This window comes from Platichthys flesus, chromosome 14 (assembly GCF_949316205.1).
Source record: "Platichthys flesus chromosome 14, fPlaFle2.1, whole genome shotgun sequence".
NCBI lineage: Eukaryota > Metazoa > Chordata > Actinopteri > Pleuronectiformes > Pleuronectidae > Platichthys > Platichthys flesus.
The window spans coordinates 15328740-15347089 of NC_084958.1; the positions used below are offsets into that span (position 1 = coordinate 15328740).

At 43.9% G+C, this 18350-nt stretch overlaps 1 protein-coding gene across 1 annotated transcript in view; it reads right to left on the minus strand.

Annotated features, from left to right (window-relative positions):
* The window catches only part of cdh2 (cadherin 2, type 1, N-cadherin (neuronal)), a 59368-nt gene extending 41719 nt beyond the window's left edge, over positions 1-17649 (minus strand). The window contains exons 1-2 of the mRNA XM_062404045.1: positions 17378-17649; positions 15549-15657 (exon numbers count right to left, since the gene is read on the minus strand). Of these exons, the coding sequence (XP_062260029.1) occupies positions 15549-15657; positions 17378-17437 (169 nt within the window). The 5' untranslated portion in view covers positions 17438-17649. The remainder of the gene's footprint in view (positions 1-15548; positions 15658-17377) is intronic.
* Positions 17650-18350: the final 701 nt, after the last annotated feature.

Here is an 18350-nt window from a genome sequence, read left to right on the forward strand (position 1 = left end):
TTCCAGAGGATGGCCATTAAACTCCCCCTTACCATGCCAGCCCAGCCATCAGTTCCCAGTCTAGTAAATTAAACAAATGAATGGCGTCCTCAGCATTACAATTAAAGCATAGAATAACATGAAACTATGAAGCAAATTAAAGTGCTACTCCATCTACACTCCATGCAGAGCCCGGGAAAACTCAATTATAAATCATTTATGAGGCAGACGTCCAATGAGTGTATTTCGTTTCATCCTTTCAGGCTCATAGTCTTAAAGCTATATGCCTGCCAGTGAGTTGAATGAGGAGGGTAAAAAGAGCGGGGGGGGGGCAGGTTACACAGAGGCGTTTCCGTTGCCCATGACAACCCCTTGGCTTTTGCCAAATTGAACCCTCTTCTTTCAAGTTCTTCATTCCTATACTAGTCCCTCCTTTTTTTCAGTTGGGGGTCTCCTTGCTTTTATTAAGTCCCCTCCCCCTTTCCTTACAAACACAACCACGTTATCTGTGTCAAATCCATTGGAGACAGCCCGAGGAAGTCAATGGAAACCAATAGATTCACTGCCTTCCCAAACACAGCTCAAACTGTCACAGACAGCTCAAAATGTCAAAAGTTGTAGGTATTTTTTGGTAAAAACTGGCATTTGAAAATAAAAAAAAACACATTTCACTCCTACTTCCTCACACTTCCAGTCTAGATTCATTCAGGTGTGACAGAGATGTGCCTGTAAACCGTTTTCTTCCCAGCAATTGGCAAGTAAATGAGATTTTTTAAATGTTCCCATGGTGAAGTTATAAGATGGACATGAGCGGGAGAAGAATGAGCTTGGACAAGATCACAATAAAAGGAGCTGTTTGGAAGAAAACCATAAATCTGCATGGTTATTGAAAGGCTTGAGCAAACAGACGCTAATGAAAAGCAGCCAAGGAAGAGAAAATAATAAGATTGTGAAATACATATAATTTTTCTTATTTTGGTGTGGATAAAAAAACACTATTCAGAAGAACAATATTAACAGCCAGAAGAGGAATCAGCTCAGGAGACAACAAAGAAAAAGTGTAGCAAAGAGTACTACACAATATCACGCACACATAATGCAGAGCCTTGTTTCCCCCAGGCTTTTTTTTTTTAGCAATTAACACCTGCCACCAGCCTTTCACCCTCCTGTCCTGAGACGCAGGTGTGAGCAGACCAATGTGTGACCCCGATGAAAGACACACTGCCAGTGTAGTGTGTAACAGTCATTTTCCCTCACTGATATGCCATTCTTTATTTAGCGTTGCCTAAGGAGGTGTGCTTAGCCATCACGCAGACCAACACACACCGGCACTGACGCTAAAAATAAACCGCTACCACCAGCACGGCCCGCTAGTCACACATTAACCACAGCGAACTAACTATCCACGGCCCGAGGAGGTAGAGACTCTTGGCATTAAGCACTGCAGACAGTAAACAGGAGAAGGGAGAAAAAGAGTGAACGTGGTATCAAAGGTGAAACGATGAATCACCACCTGTACTGCGCTATCTCTCCCGGTCTTCACTCGGCTCGCCAAATGGCCGGATCTCTGGTGGTGAAAGTGAATACCAACAACGCCGGCCAGTGTCTCCTGGGCGTCTGTACAGCAGGCGCGACTTGGAATCATAAGTGAGCGACTTTGACAGAAGACACATCATCTTCAGGAGAAAGAGAAGGGTGAAGGATGAGCAGCGGAGGAGGCAATGAATTTAGAGGTTGGGGGATTTTCGATATTACATGGGGTACTTATTTGCTGGCAGCAGCAAGCTCTTTACCAACAAAGGGCCTTTCATATTTCCTGTGAACAGAGACAGAGACTCCCATTAATCCCGGAGGGAGGGCTCATCTCAGGCTTCTCCTCCACACATAAATTACTCTTCTTATGCCCTTCCTCCCATTACTGCTCAGTGTTTACACCATAAAGAGTAAGGGAAGAAAGTAGATGAGCCAGCCACACATCTTTAATGTGTTAGGCCACTCTTTAAAACGGTTATGTCGGTGCTAACTCATAACACATGCAGCAACATTTGCTTTGCTCCAAGCCGCAGTGAGGAAGCTGTGGCTACCCCGCCATGTCCCTCCTCTCATTCTGTCTCTTTATGTCTCATTCTGTCCGTCTCTCTCTCTCTCTCTGACTCTCATATGGGAGGAGTGAAAAAGCTCTGCCCAGCTGTCGCACTGTTGAGCAGATGAAACTGCTCCGACAGGCAGAGAACATGCCAATCCCCACTTATCCCTCACAGAGTGGAGTCTAACAGTGGTGCACAGCTGCCTGCGTGCTTAGACCCCTGTGTGGTCTGGTGGAAGGCATGATAAGCGGCTAAGGAAACATCACCTCGCCTGTGTGGCACGCTGAGAATGGACTCGTAAGAAGAGGGAGAGAGAGAGAGAGAGAGAGAGAGAGAGAGAGAGAGAGAGAGAGACAGAGAGAGGATTGAAAATGGAGAGAGAGTTAAAAGAAGAGAAGAAGAAAAAACTCCCAGTTATGCATGCGCCCAGGGTCTGGACTGCCCTATTTCAAATAGACACAAATCAATGGTGGTGCAATTGCATTTTCCAAGCGCACCAATAAATGAAGGCCTTGGATCTGTTGATAGGCTGAGGGGAGGCGAGACACTTTACTGTCTGTGGCCAAGTTTTAAAGAATGCTGTTCCAGCTGTCAGCGGGGTCCAACACCTACACAAACACACACACACACACACTCACGCGCATGCCTTTTAATGCCTGCAACAGCCGTGTTCATAAGGTGCTCAGCATGAGGGGTCTTTCGTTGTTAGATTGCTGCCATTAAAAGCAACAACAGCCTCCCTGTTTTTCTGTGAGAAAGTGCTGATTTCAGTTCTACGTGTTGCAGAAAAATGTGGATGAATCATCAACATAATGGGATGATTTTTCGACCTCGGCACTCAGGACATTAATGTACACAGATAATCATTTTCTGGATTCCACAGCATAAAAAAAAAAAGTCACAATCTGAAAAGAGGATGTTTTGATTTCATCTTGTATCATTAAACAATTACAGAAAACTACAGATCTGTTTATCAATATAAACTCATTATAAATCCAAAGTGGGGTTTTATTGTTTTATGTCTATAAAATAAATCCTAAATATTGGCTGTCAAAAATACGTAAAACGAACATGCAGCATTAATCCTCTTAACCCCAAAACCTGCTGGTGGGCTAAAAATTATAAATTGCCCAAATTACTCCATTAGTCTATGCCAGAAATTATAAAAAGAGATAATTTTCAAATGTCCACTCCTGTCAGGAATAATACAAACAAATCTAAGCTTTTTATTGTGATATATAATCAAATTAAATATTTTAAATTAGTTAATTAATTAAAAAAAATTGCAAAGCGTTTACTATAGCACATTTTGTAAACACCACAAAAGTCTTTGCTGCTTTGCAAAACTGAGACTCAGCCTTGATTGATTCAGGTGACACCAAGCCTCCTGAAAAGATCAATGCAAAGACACTTGATTATCTTTCATCCTCATATTGTAAATTATATGGGGAAATGCCTCAGTATCTATAGCATGTGCAGCCACAGAGGTGCAGGACTTCATATTGCAGTGAAATATGGGCCCATGTTTAGGAAAAAAGGAAAATTTGACAGGAGCAAATAAAATCCATAAACTGCAGGGGGCTCGGAGGGTTAAAGCTCATGAATAAATATTCTCTCGCAATCAACTACCCAATATTTCAACCCATTTAAGGGAACAATGTGTGCCAGTGTTGCCCACTGTAGGTCACTCTGAACAGAATACGGCTGGTAAACGCAGAACAAAGCCTCGCTTGTGTGTTTTTGAATCCGGCTCTCCCAGACAACACATTCTTGGTGAGACAGAGGGGAAACATTCAGGCGGGGTTCACCACAGTTGTTTTTTTCCCCTCTATTTATCCGATACAATCCCCTGTAAAAGACAAGGTGTGTGTATGTGAGTGTGTGCGGAACAGGGGGGCGGGCCGGCTGCTTTAAACAAACACTGAATACTGAGGTACTATCGCCATGTCAACCTGATGGTTTTATGTTCTTGGACGGCTGAAGAAGTTCTTTGATCGCTTCCCGTGGGATTTCAAACATTAATCCATTAGTTCATTTAATCTAAATTAAAATCTATCAAAATGTTTCATCACAAAATGTCTCGGGGACGAAAAGACAGCTAACACCTAATCCCCCATTAAAACTGACTGGGTGTCGAAACATTTCTCAACCCTCTGATGACTAATGGTCCACGGAGCTGATCCTCACACTGACTGTTCATGATTGACAGCTCTTTCCGCCACTGACAGGGGTTTCAAATTATTGAACACTAAATCGGAGCAGAGTACAGGCAGTGTAAACACAGGTTACCACAGCAACGCTAGCACAGACCAAATATAGTGTTTCCATGAAGACTGTTTTTCAGCTTGACTTGATTGCTCAAATAACCAAAGGTGTGATTTTTTTTTTCCCCCATCACGTAGCTATAAACCGACAGTGATTTCATATCCTCTTCCACCAGACACATTTAGCAGCTCTGAGCAAAGTGCGAGGTGTGAAGTGCCACATCGTTTGGTTCTAAGAACACAAAATTACCCACGGTGAGAGCAACTCCAGTGGAAAGTCAGTGACTGGGTTGAACACGCGAGGACGCTGCATCTCATCCCATCTCTGCTCGAGTAACTGGCATCACAAAGAGAGGTCACACCGTAAAGAGGAAGGAGTGGAGTGTAAAAAAAAAGGGCAGGGTTGGCAAGCAACGCAGCTGTCCAATACAGCTTGGTTACAAAGTGCAGATTTTCAAATAAATGCTCGCGGAAATTCAGCTGCAATCCTCCGAGCCGTCACTTAACTTTCTCAGTATTTGGTGGTCATCCTCTTTTATAACTGACCCGTGTGTGAACTCTAGGTTTGAACGGTAGACCATATTTAGCTGCAGTGAGCCCATACCCTGAGTGCATGTCTTTTCCTTCAGCCGGCACCCACTTGTCCACAGTCCCTGCTCAAGGTATAAGCCTCTGAGATACGGAGCCATTCAGGTCCAAAATAGCCCTCTTACGCTGAAAAGCCCTGGTACCCTGAGGCAAAGATTTATTTTTCCATACTCTCAATTTTGAAAAGTAGTCCACCTGAGCAGGTAAATAAGTTCCAGGAACACACAAGTATGCACTGCATTACAACCAGCACACTCAAGTGCACAAAATCCGCATGCATTAGTCTTTTCTACCTCATCCTCTGGCTATGTTGTTGCAAATACACAAACACTTGAGAAATTCAACAGGCTTGGCCGAAGCAGCATCAGCGATTCGGTGTCTGTCCTAGCAATATAAATGAGGTTATAGCTAAGCCCACATTATAGAAGAGGTACATGTTTAAATGGAACAAATGTGCAGTATTCACCTCACTCTGAATGTCCTCTAATAACAAAAACACATCTATGGCGCAAGTTCTCTGTTTTTTTGGTCTATTGCTTATTTCCACCGGGATGTGATTGTGGTCCTATGTACAAACAATGCATCAGGCACAGATAAGCTTCTCCAGAGTCAATAAAAAAGGCTTTAGCTGAACCCATAAGGGACTGCGCATGATTATAAACACAAGTAGTGGAGCTGGAAAAATAACATCATAGCATGTTGATCCAATATAAATGCATGCCTCCCCTTGCCTCCCACCAGGTTTTTACCAGACTGGGAGGGAGTTCCGAAGGGAGGACGGGGGCTGAAATAACATGTCCTCAATCTTCTCTATCCGTGGATCTGTTTCTCCGCAGTCCAGCCAGCATTCTTTACATGCTTCGTTTTATTCAAACGGTTTTTCGGGGCCTGTTCAGCCTTTGAGAAAATGTACAAGTAAATCCCGGGCACAGATCCGCAGAGACAAAAAGATTTGTGACTGAAATAAAACTGCGGCGTCTGCCTAGATGTTCAAATTGCAATTGCAGGGAGAAAATACATTTTCATTAAGTGATTCTGAATCTACAAAATCCTTCATCTGATAATGATGACCTCAGTTCAAGATGTGCTGCTGTAATGCGTTTTGTGCTCCGAGGTGCAGTTCACACGTCGCATTTCTCCAGCATTATGATGCCGAGTATAATTCCTACTGTATATGTGTTCTCAGTTTCCACTTTACCAGCAGATGATTGGTCAAACCATAGTAATATAAAGTAATGATTTAAATGAAACAGAAAACTGGAGAATAAAGTTGCCACCTCGGTTTGACTCATAGCCCAGCTCCTTAATAAGCCCAATTCATTCTCCTCCTGGGTCTGGCTCCCTCTATCACCAGTGACAGGCTTGAAAGGTCAATAACCTTGGCTCATAGCCCTCATATGGTTAGCAACGCCATAAATTAATGGTTAGGGCCGTTATTCCAAACTCTTTAAGTCAGCCGAAGGAAGCTTATCTTCTACAAAGGTTACGGTGCTTGAAACACTTAGTGTGAGAGTGAAGGGCTGAGACAGGACCTTATAAGATTGAGTGTGTTGCACTCAGTTTGAATCAGATGAAGGTGGGACGAAGCATTTGGAAACCAGCGTTACGGTTGTTGAGCGAATGCGTGCATAGAGTCATGAGAGAAAACACAAAGATCAATAAACAGGGTTTCGGCAATTCTTTCAGTTTACCAAATAAAATGAAATAAAAATAAGTTTTCCTTTATTACCTCGGCCAGGGAGTTGTTTTCATCTGTGTGTTTGGTCGGATTTCACACAAACTATGACCCAAGGAAGAAATTTGGTCCAGATCTGGAGGGCTGATATACGATTTTTTAGGGAGCAGATGTCTATAAGTGCACACAATTTGTTGCAGCTTAATTAAATATCAGGGGACTGTTGGGCCTTGGTTGAGGTTTGCACTCCACTATGTGACATTCCAAGATTTATTTCATATTAACAATGAATCCATGGTCTGGGGAGAAAGCATTCTTTATCTTGCATTATCTGTTTTGGTTTAAACTGAGAGTAATGGTGACCACAAATCACCTGGCCTGGGTAATGCACTGCATCAGTCCTTACTTCCTTTTTGTTGAGACCCCCCTCTTCTCCAAATCCCAAGAGATTAAGAACCTTCAGCCTGCAGCCTTGATCTCTTAATCGCTTTTAATAAATTTATGCGGTTATCTTCCAATATTGTAACAGTGATTTGCTTGCCATGTGCTTTTGGTTGTCATCTGCATCTTAGAATCTAAAAGTTATTATGCACAAGGATTTAAGGACAGGCACATTAATGTCAGCGCTGCCGTAGATACATAGATTTTTTTCTTCCTCCCAATCAAAGCTTCAATTCATGGAGGAATTCTGTGGTTTGGGTTAATGCCGTTGATGTCCGGTTAATCCCAAACTAGCAAATCACTGTCATATGACTGAGCTTTCAGAGTTATAAATGTAAACATTGATTTTAATACAATTAATCGCACAGCTCTAATGGACACCTGCTCCTGGCTTACCGCCTCACCCAGACGGATTCTTATTACCAGGAATGAAATGGCGAGAGAGAGGGAGATGGAAAAAAAAGTTCAACATGGAGCAGGAGAATTGAGGGGATATTTTATTCAGGACTTGGAAACTTGACATTTAAAAAAAGCAGACAATGTCAAGCTCACATTTGACAGGTGGCAAGAGTCTATTGGGATATTGGTGCTGCTCTAACTTCTGCTTGGTTTCTGAAAATGTTTGCTAAGTATAAACAGTGTCGCAAGGTTTGTGTTGTGATCTTTCAGGCACGTATGTGTTCAGAAAGCTTTTGGTTGATTCACTGTAGGAACTGACAATAAAAACCATCGGATTGTATCTGCAAGCTGGTTCTGTGTGCTCACAACTTGAGACGGAACGTACATTAAGAAACAAGAGAAATTTGAATCTGCCATATGTCACAATATACATAAACTGCTACGCCATATGCCTTTTTCTTAGCCACCCCACCTGTGCATATTTTCAAAGAACAAAAGGTTATTCTGTGCACATGGCTGAAATTAACAGACCCTCATTTTGCAGCAGCAGTTATACCCTTCAGGAAGAATCTACCTCTCTCCTACCCCTGTCGTGCTGAGCAGGCAGTGCAACAGGAAACAAAGTGGTAACATGCTGCACGCTCTTTAATGCCTCAGTAAATATCGACAGTGGAAGAGATAAAATAAACTCAGACTACACGGGCTGCAGAGCGATATGTTGCTTACTGCCATAGTGTGCCCTCAAATGGAGACTAGTAATTGCTGGAGGTCAATCATAATATCCATGTGGCGATTGCAGACACTGGTGTCAGCAGGGCCGGGTAACAGTAGATCACTTGGGACAAGTATTACACTGGGCCAGGCATGGTTATCTGATGAGCCAACACTTTTTGGATTGGGTTGGGGCAATATCACCAATCACCAATCTTTGCTATAAATAAAAGTAATGATGCTCTTTATTTTGTGAGACAAGCAAAAAACAGGGCTAACCGTTATCCCTGAGGTCCCTGGAATAATATCATCAATCAATAGTGGATGGGGATACTTTATTCATATCCAGCAACGACGGGCGCAGACACAGAGAACACAAGTTAGCGAGACAGAAATCTTGCTGCAAGGAACTATCAAAAAACCACATGCTTCACAGAACCTCAGACAACCATTGATCAAAAATATTATTAAGAGCGCTGAAATTGCACGTCACACAGAAGCCTTGGTGCAATCAGGATCACTCTGAGAAACACCCTCTGTTGTAGAATAAAGCACTAAATGCCTCAGTACTGCCCTTGCTTTACTCAATTAAGGCACATCAATCATAATGTAGCGCAAAGGGAGCTCCTCCATCTTAAAGCTAGCGGGTGGCAGAGGGGGAGGGGACTGATATAGGGATGAAGAGTGGTGGAGGTGATAGAGGGAGGGCCGAGTGAAAAAAAAGGGAGGATGCATGGAGAGTGTCACAAGATACGGGTGAGCCACTTATCAGAGGCTAGTGGCCAGAGAAGAGCTGGTGCGTTGAAATTGAAGCCCCTGTCGAACACAATAGTTGGCGTGGCCCGCAGGAGGTACATGTCTCTTCCCAGGAAGGATATTGGCCTTTGTGAACATGGTTACGGGATCTGGGTCAATTAACGTGTCCCTGCTTCAAATTTCTCTTTTGTTGTCAGAGAAATAATAGTCTGCAATTCATGTGGCCTCCTGAACACAGCACGAGGTTTGAAAATATGAGCTATGTGTGTCACTTGCCTACATATAAAGGCTAAACTTGCGCTTGCATTTATTCTTACATTTGCTCCAACTCTCATTAATATATTCATTTGAGTATTAGCTTTCCTCTTTGACCCTGCACACAAAGACACCGTGTCTGTCTGCTGCCTGTCGCTCTCGCAGCCACGCGAGACAGGTAACACTGCTGAGTTTACAGCCGGGCCGTCACTGAATGGCCTCTTGTCTAAAAGCAACAAAGCTGAAGCTGAACGTATTGCCTCACGAACAAAAGCTGGGAGAAAGTAGCAGGGGAGCAGGAGTAGCGTCCCCTTCACGTACCTGTCGATGTGAAACGCAAGCACAAGGCTCAATGTAGTCTAATCAAGCTTTACATGTTTTTTTTTCAAAGTATGGCAAAGAGTCAAACTGGGGGAAATCAAATGACCGGATTCCACTGTAAACAACTGGTGCGACAAAGCAAACAGAGGTTGTTTTTTTTGTCAAGACAGGATCCGTGAAAGAGATATAGAGCTGTTTGCTCCACCAACCAAAACAGACCGAGCCACTGAAGAGAAATGGCACTAAAATCCACAAATCAGCCCCTCGAAAAGTAAACAATTCACTCCATACTGCTGATGTATTGTCTGCTAGGTGCAAGCTGGCATTTTTCTTCCCCTGTCTGGTTCTAGCATTTCACTTGTGAAAAATAAGCCTAGCCTAGTTATATAGTGGAGGCACATATGCAGACGACTCAGGTCAATATGGCTATTTATACGCGGCCTCATTATATAGCGGGGTCATCTTCTTCACTTTCTGGGTGTTCGTCGCATTAAATTAAACACATCAAGAGCGAGTCTGCCGTGCAATGATTCCGGCCTCCACTCGTATCACAAGCAACTGGGGAATGACTGTTTAACAGGGATAAATAAATCTTTTCTCTTTTGGCAGTCTTTCAAATGGAAGCGCACCTCCATTTTTAAAACGTTATGGTGTTGAGACCGGGGGGGCCCAGGTGTGAGGTGCAACCAAATAACCTATAAAAACCCAGCTAACCTTCACATGACTCTGTGAAGGAGCGACACAGTGAACGGTCTTCTTTTCAAATATACGTCTAGTCACTGTGGACAATAATAGACAATGACATTTTGATTAGGCACATAAACTACCATGCAACCTTTTGAGACACATATAATCTACATTTAACTAACCTCAGATAATATAGCGTGGTCTAACAGCTGTTTTTTATTTTTTTGTTGCTAAACCTTGTGTTAATAGAGAAGGTCTCAACATCTGGATAAACTAGCGTCTGTTACCAGGAGCTGTCACGCATTTGTCCACTACCACCACCAAGAGGTAGAGCAATCTTATTATATAGCAAGGGCAAACACCCCCCCCCCAGACACACACACACACAAAGACTAACTGCCCTATGTCAGAGGCATGCAGAGGTGCCAAGAAGAGGGCAGGGCCTGTAGCTGATAAGAGCGATATGAACAGAGGTGATGAGAAGTGGCCGGGGCAATGTCAGTCCTCTACAAAATACTTAATCTACATTTGGGCATATGCACAAGTACCTTCCTTCCTGCTTCGGTTAAGTTAAAAGCTTGGAGCCTAAAAAAAGGTCAGCCATAAATAAAAGATGCCCTATCCTGTCGGGCCACCCAGAAGGCTGGGAAAGCAACCACACAAATTAGCCACAAACGGGTGCACTTGGTCTAATATGCTTACATTATTATTATTATTATTATTTCCTTTTTATGATATATCTCCTTGCAAATGGCTCACCCTTACTCTGCTTCCTAGTTATATCTGCAAACTGCATCAAAAGTTACTTTCCAAAACCACATACTGCCAAGATTCAATCTGTTGTCACAATATGTGGTGGGTATCTAGGCCACGGCGCTCCTAGGAAGAAGAGAAAAAAGAAAAAAGACACCGAACGGAAGATGAAAATAAATGTATGCAGGCTGATGACAATAAAGAATAAAACAAGCCCAGTCGCCCAGTGACGCTCTCACTGGGAATTGGAGCGCAGCCTTCATTACAACATATTGATCACTGCAAACAAAGACCCTGGATTTATTGATCCACTTCCAGATAGAAAGAGGAGAAAAAAAGAGGTGGGGGTAGGGGCGAGGGACTGCCTCTTATGAACAAACTTGAAATGAAACTGCTGCCTTAGCATGAAGAAATGAAGGAGCGCTGGGATTTGAACCTCAACAAAAGGAGAAGGGTGGTCATGGGGTGGCTCTTGATGTCCCACGATGACAAAGAGAATATGTAAAAATACTATTAAAAAGGGAAGACTTTCACAGTATGTCATGTTGCGCCTCACTCTTCTCATCTGCTGCATGATGGCTCCTCTGCTCTTATGGATCTCATCTCGAGCAGGGGATTTGAATATTAAGAAAGTCATGTTTGACTACTGAATTATTCAGCGCTGGCACAGACATCAGTGCAGACATCGTCTACCTCAAACACAGAGATCTCCACAGCAGACGCTCCTATTCTGACAGTGTGGGCTTCCACAAATACTATTTTTCAACCTATTTCCGAGAGTTACCGCTGAGTATATCAATAAACCTAAGACTTAAATACAACTGTACTTCTGTTCCAGAGATAATCCCTCACAGTCTGTGGTTTGTACCACAAAAGCCATAATGGTTATTTACCGTCAATTATGTTCAGGGAAGAAAATTAGGAAGCAACTGAATCTGCAGACTATCTAAGAATCTGGGTTTGTGAAATTTGGCTTCTCCAAAGTGCATGATTAACGATTCTGTGGGTCAGAAGAACATGCGGTATGGGTGCTATGCATCTGTGGCCTCCCCGGTGAGGGGTCAGGACCTGTTTGGATTGTGTCCCATTCATCTACACCTCACAAGGAAAACCCCCACTGGTCTCGTTTCCAATCTGAGAGCAGGAAAAGAGGTTGAGTATGCTTCTGAGCACTTGGCCTGGTTTACAGGAGAGGGTCGAGCAGGGTCACGTCTCACCAAACATTGGGGCCCCTTAAACACATATGAGTGGCCCCAGCTGTACCCAGGGTCTATCAGAATCTTAACAGAGCGCAGAGAACCAGAGCAGCAAAAAAATGGGTTCAGTCGCAGGCAAAGTTTTGGATTTCAAGAACATGTTTTTCTTGTCCAGGGGGAGAAATTTGGTTTGTTTAAAATGTTTGTCTTAAGGAAGCACAGGAAGGAGAAGTAATTATACCTAATGGTAGATTAACAGAGAAGTCTAAAGATTTAGCCTCAGTGAGCTTTTGAGTTCCCGTTCAATCGCATTATTAATCTGGTCAACTGTAAATCCCCCCCACCCCCAACGCTTCTATGGAGCCAACGCACTAGACCCTCTTGACACACTCGCATTCAGAGCACTTGAGCCAAGGCTGAAGCAGACTATAGACATGCTTCTCTTTCATCAGCAGAGCTCGCGTAATTGTCGGCAGAAGTAAAACACAGGGATGACGGGTGGAAGAAAGAAAAAATGAAAGCACAATAGATGGTTAGGGGGAGGGACAGAAGAACAGCAGCATAAGAGGGTGTATTAAGACCAATTAGGCTTTTGGGCTTTTCATTAACCCAGTTTTTAGGGAGGGAAACCTCTGCTGAATAATGCTCTGACTGACTCACTTTGCAACCCTGCTTTAAAGGCCTCATCTGGAGGAAAAGAGCTGCACAATGTGTGTCAGCTCTCCAATGCCACCAGAATTCTATTAGACACCCAGGGGCCAACCACCCGCAGAGGCAGCCCACCTGAAATTAAATGCAATTTAGTAAAACAAGGGAGTCTATCATGCAACTAAGATAAGAGGAAACGCGGTACACATATTTAAAGGCCGCTTTCATCTGCGCAAAGGTCTGATAATAAATAACAATGTGTGGCTGTTCCACCTTAATCTGTATCAGGCCAGAGTAAATATCGCAACCTTAAAAGCAAGGTCATATGGTCCCCAGAGGACAGACAGTGTAACCCTATTTTCCTGATGCGGTTTAGCATCTGCAAACAATGAGTGTAACCTCCCTTCGATGGATCATTGGAGAGGAGTTCTCATCGAGCTATAATTGCCCTTCCTCGCTTTTCTCTGAGCTGCTCCGCCAAGCAACATGGAAGAAATGCATCTGAACAAATCCATTGTAAATCAACGGGGCATAACTTGGCCAGCCAACAGTTAAAAGCCCCCCCCCCCCAACCCCCCCGGGGAATGTGATTAAATCTCAAATCAAATGACTCTGTTAACAGTTAACTGGCCACAGTTGGCGCCATCTAATCCACAGGATGTCTTTAAATTAGCGCATACAATGTCAGCTGTTTGCATGTCAACTGTCACCATTTCCAGGTTTTGCAGGCCCCAGGATGTGTATTCTCACAATCAATAGCCAGGAAGAGACAGTAATTAGATGGGACAAAGATATGTAACAGCTCACCCCTGCTGCATCTCATGCACATCAGGGGTCAGAAGCAATATAATATGAGCTAGGGATTCTTATTACGCACACCTTACACAATCTAGTGATATCATCACCCTAAAAATCCAGCAGATCTTATTTCAAATAAACTACACCAACATACAACGGTCAACACACACCAATGATTTGAGTGAGAAGTTATAGCCTTTCAGCTTCAGTTACATGGTTATTTATAACCTGGCAAAGCAGAAGTGCTCTGTTCTGACATGGTCAGACTTTCAGGTATTTCTAATAAAAGATTTACGTAATGGCTTAAATTGACAATTTAAGGGAACAATTGAGTGAGTTAATGAAAAAGAGTATTAGCCAGCTACATGCAGCTACTGTCAAAGACAATATTCTTTACGGGCACAGTGAAAGCAAAGTTGAAAAACTTAGAACACACTCTCCACAATGTGGGGGCTTTGTCTTTCAAAACATGCCACAGGAGCTTTTCATTAGAGAATGCAGTTTCATTAACATCATCCCACACTGCCGAGCCCCGCTGCATTACAATGACACAGGAGTGCCCCTCACTGTCAAGGAAATCTCCACAGAGCAACAGCTCACCAGGGGGGGGAGGGGAAGGCAGAGAAAAGAAGAGACAGGGGGTAGTGCAGAGAAGAGAAGGGGGGGGGGGGGGGGCAAACAAAAGGGAACCTTATTACCCCTGGTCACGGCTCATCCACAAGCCAACAGAGGGAAATCCATCACCTGCAGGATCAAACGGAAACTTGTGCACAAGGTAAAGCCCAGTGAAAGCTGTACCCACCCATCTAAGCACTCTCTTCCCTTTCTCCTCTCCTCTCTCACCATTGCTACCTCCCCCCCACTCTGCCTCTCTGACTCACACCAACGACAGAGTGTAAGTTTTAGGCACTCACTGTGAAATCCAACACAAGTGAGAATGTTTTCGGGTCCAAACGACCTAAAGGCTCTAACCTCTCTAATGGCACGATGGTGATATATTCCAGTTTTTATTGCCTTGTGTAGGCACAGCATACCATTCCAGGGTAGCCGAATCCTCCTTTGGCCAAGATTCAGCTCCGAAGAGGCTGTGTTGGTCATGCCTGCTGCAATGTCAAGGACTACTGCAAAAGATCATTATTTTGCACTTTCCTGTTTGCAGTAGGTTATAGAGTATGTTTGAAAAAGACACCTGGTACAGTCCGGTTTCTGACAGGGCTACCACTGTAACAAACCTTTTGAAAGATACTAAAATTGCTGTTATTACTGCCAGTGACTAGGCTTAGCCTTGTAACACAGAAACTGGGCATAGATGACTCAAGCAGGAAACTCAAGAGTGTTTCAAGTAATGGGCCAGATATGTACTGCCTGAGGTGATCTTATATCGGGACAAGACAAATGCATAATCATGGCGTATGATACAGGAAATTATCCAATGCACCAGCACTAGGCATGGCGTGTGTTATTTGCTTGATTTAAGTTGTGTCCTTATTCAAATCTGCTTCAAATGATTTTAATTAATTGCAACTAGAAATTTCCTCTCTGCAATCAACAAAGCTTTTACACTTTTAATGGATAAACTCAGCAATGAACAATTATCTCGACAAAAGGCAAATTAGCAAAACAAAAACTGTTTTGCTACAACGTAAGATTGAGCATTTTTTTGTTTTGGAACAGTCTGTGTACATTTGTCACTTCTCTGAAAGGAAAGAGGGAAAAAAGCCGCATGTAAGCAAAATGGGAAGGAGCTAAATAAATGTGAACCACATTTGAGCTTTACAAGGCAAACTACACGACTTGCTATGCCACACAACTACACCGGAGCTAATTGTTGAAATATGTCAGGCTTGTTCAGTTCCTCCCTCGAATGTAGCACATGCAGGCGAGCGCACACGCAACCGATGCACATGCCGACACACACTCAGGCAGTCAATCAAACGCAGACACAACAAAAATCCACCGCGCAGCAGCACGGGAAATATTCCACACTCACCGTTGAGAAGGGGCTGTCCTTTCTCTGCGATATCTGGCACCACAACCTTGTATACATCTTCAGAGAAGCCTGGCCTGCATGGCGTGGTGCCCCTGCACTCCGCTGCAATCTGTGACGGTGGGGAGAGGGAGAGAAGGGGGGGGTCAACAATGAGTCATAAATCAACCTTAAAAAATGCACTCTGTTGCCTCCAAAAAACCTCTTGGTCACGTTCTTAAGTCCTCGCAGTCGCACAAAAGCATCTGTTGTTTTTATAGCGGGGACTGCAATTAGGATAATGAGGCCAAAAGGGTTAAGCATTAGCCAAAAAGCATGGCTAGGCAAGAACAAGCCCCATTTGTGCCCCCGGAGGGGCCCAGGCACAGGGCTGGGTTCTAACCAACGTTCACCGTCGGCCCCTCTGATCAACACACCACTCCGGACAAACGCTCCACTCTGAAGGACAGGAACGAGGGGATAAAAAGTAAATGCTAACGATCCACTGTTCCGGGAATAAACACCTATGTGTGAATGTCTGAGTAAACTAGAAATGCTGACATCTGAAGAAACTGCGAGGCCATGACTGCTATCCATATAAAGCTTTGTATTTTTAAAAGGGGGAAACTCTTAACTGCTTCAGTTGTTCACACAAAAGATTTATAGAATAAAGGGGATGTTGAAGAAAGAGAGAAAGAGAGAGAAAAGATGATCTGTAAATGACTGGGGCCGGTGTTTCCTTAAAACATGAATCTAACCAGGAAGAGAAAAAAAACATCACAGTGAGAAATCACAGATGGAGCATGACTGAAGCATAACTCTGATGTCCACGAATATCCAAATATACTCCATCACACAGCCCCAGCATTGATTCGGCTCTGAGGAACAGACGCCACCAGCCCCGGCTCCTTCACATGCACTGCTCTCCGAAGAATGTTAAAGCAGAGGAGAGGAGTCCCTGCTGAAAAAGAGCATTGTGGGTAGCCGTGCCACTTGCCTTTCTTAATCATGGACATTTAAATGGGAAAAATGCTGTGAGGGGAGGAGAAGAAGCAGGGCTTAAGAGGAGGGGGAGCTGGGGTTCTTCTTGCACGTTACAACAATAGCACCACGATGCACAGTGGAATCACGTCTGGGGTTTTTTTTGCGTTTAAAACAAAAGGTTTTCAACTAACACCAGAAAACTGGGTTATCTGCTCCTCTGTGTAGCTAAGGGGAGGGGGGGGGACTCAGTTCGGACAGTGGCCCCCAACAGTCATGACAAATAAATTGTTCCCAGCACATTGCATCCTCTCATCGTCAGAGTTGGACAACAATCATTATCCCATCGCTGCTAGCTTGAATGTACTTATATAACCCGCGCCACCATAATAATTCACAGCATGTTATACTTTTCATTGTTGCTCATACATGACGTGATTTCAACCCGGAGAGGGAATTAACCAGGGGGCGCAGGGACACGCTGCAGCAATCTACATAAATATGAAACTAAAGACGTCCTGCTCACACCGCGCAATAGCGATAGCGAATTCGCTAAACTCAAATAATTTGCGTATAGATCGTGCGTCGTTTTTGTGTTTTTTTTTTTTTTATATATACCAACGCAGCATCTCGTGGGCGTTGGATTTAAAAACATGGGGACCGTTAGCTAGTCGCGCAGGACCTACTTTCTTATCCGAGCGATCTTCCAACCGCACAAAGCGGCGTCTTATTAACGGAACGCACGCCGTGTAAAGTGCCCGTCGAGGAGGCTGCGGCCGCTCCGCCGGGCTCGCACCTCAAATAAACCCCCAGCACCGGAACTGTCCGGTGGAACTCCGCCGTGCGAAGCACCGCTCGGGTGGTAGCGTTACCTGCAGTCCGGCTAAGAGCGCCAGCACGAGCAGCCCGCTGCCCTCGTGTCGTGGGTACATCGGTGCGGCCGTCTCTGCTAATTCCCCACTTCGAAATCCGTGTGTCTTCTCGAAAAAAGGGGGAAAAAGGAAGAATATCCTCGCGGCTCGGGAAGCGTCCCTGTGCGACAAAAGGCAGGAGCGGCGGCGGAAGCGGCGGTGGTGACGGTGGCAGCCTCCTCCTCGGTGAGTCTACCCAGCTCCAGTCAGCAGCAGTGAGGGAGAGCAGAGCGGTGCCTGGTACTGAGGCTGCTGCTCCCTCCCATCCAGTCCCACACGAAAACAGCCAGAGCCCCGCTCCGCAGCCGACACACCGCCCGTCTCACTGTCTCTCCCTACCGGCCGCACTGGCAACTTCACCATCGGCGTGTTCCCCCCCGTGATAACCAGCATCCCACATAGATCATGATGTTATAATATTCACACACCATCCTTATGCTCATCACTCACAGTGCGGGGGGGGGGAGGAGAGTGGCAGGTATACACATCCTTATATCTATAAATACGTGTGTGTGTGTTTGTATATTACTGTGTTTATATATAAACAGTAATGTGTGGTTATGTGGATATATACATATGATCTTATTCAATTTTTTATGATAGAACATATACAGGGAAATATTTAGAATGAAACTTTAATGCATTGAATTAATGTTATAATATATAGCGTGAATATGTAAAATGAAATTATTTGGATTGAATTTATCATGGAATTAACAAATAGAGTGAATAATTAAACATATATGTAAAGAGAGAATATATACAAACGAATCTGAACATATGGATTGGATGTTTGAATATTTATAATGAAACTTGAATATATGGAACTAAAAGTGAATATATATACATACATATATATTTGTATAAATATTCAATCTTCAGATCTCGTCACTCTAAAATAACTGTAATATGCAAATCTACTGATCAAAAGTAT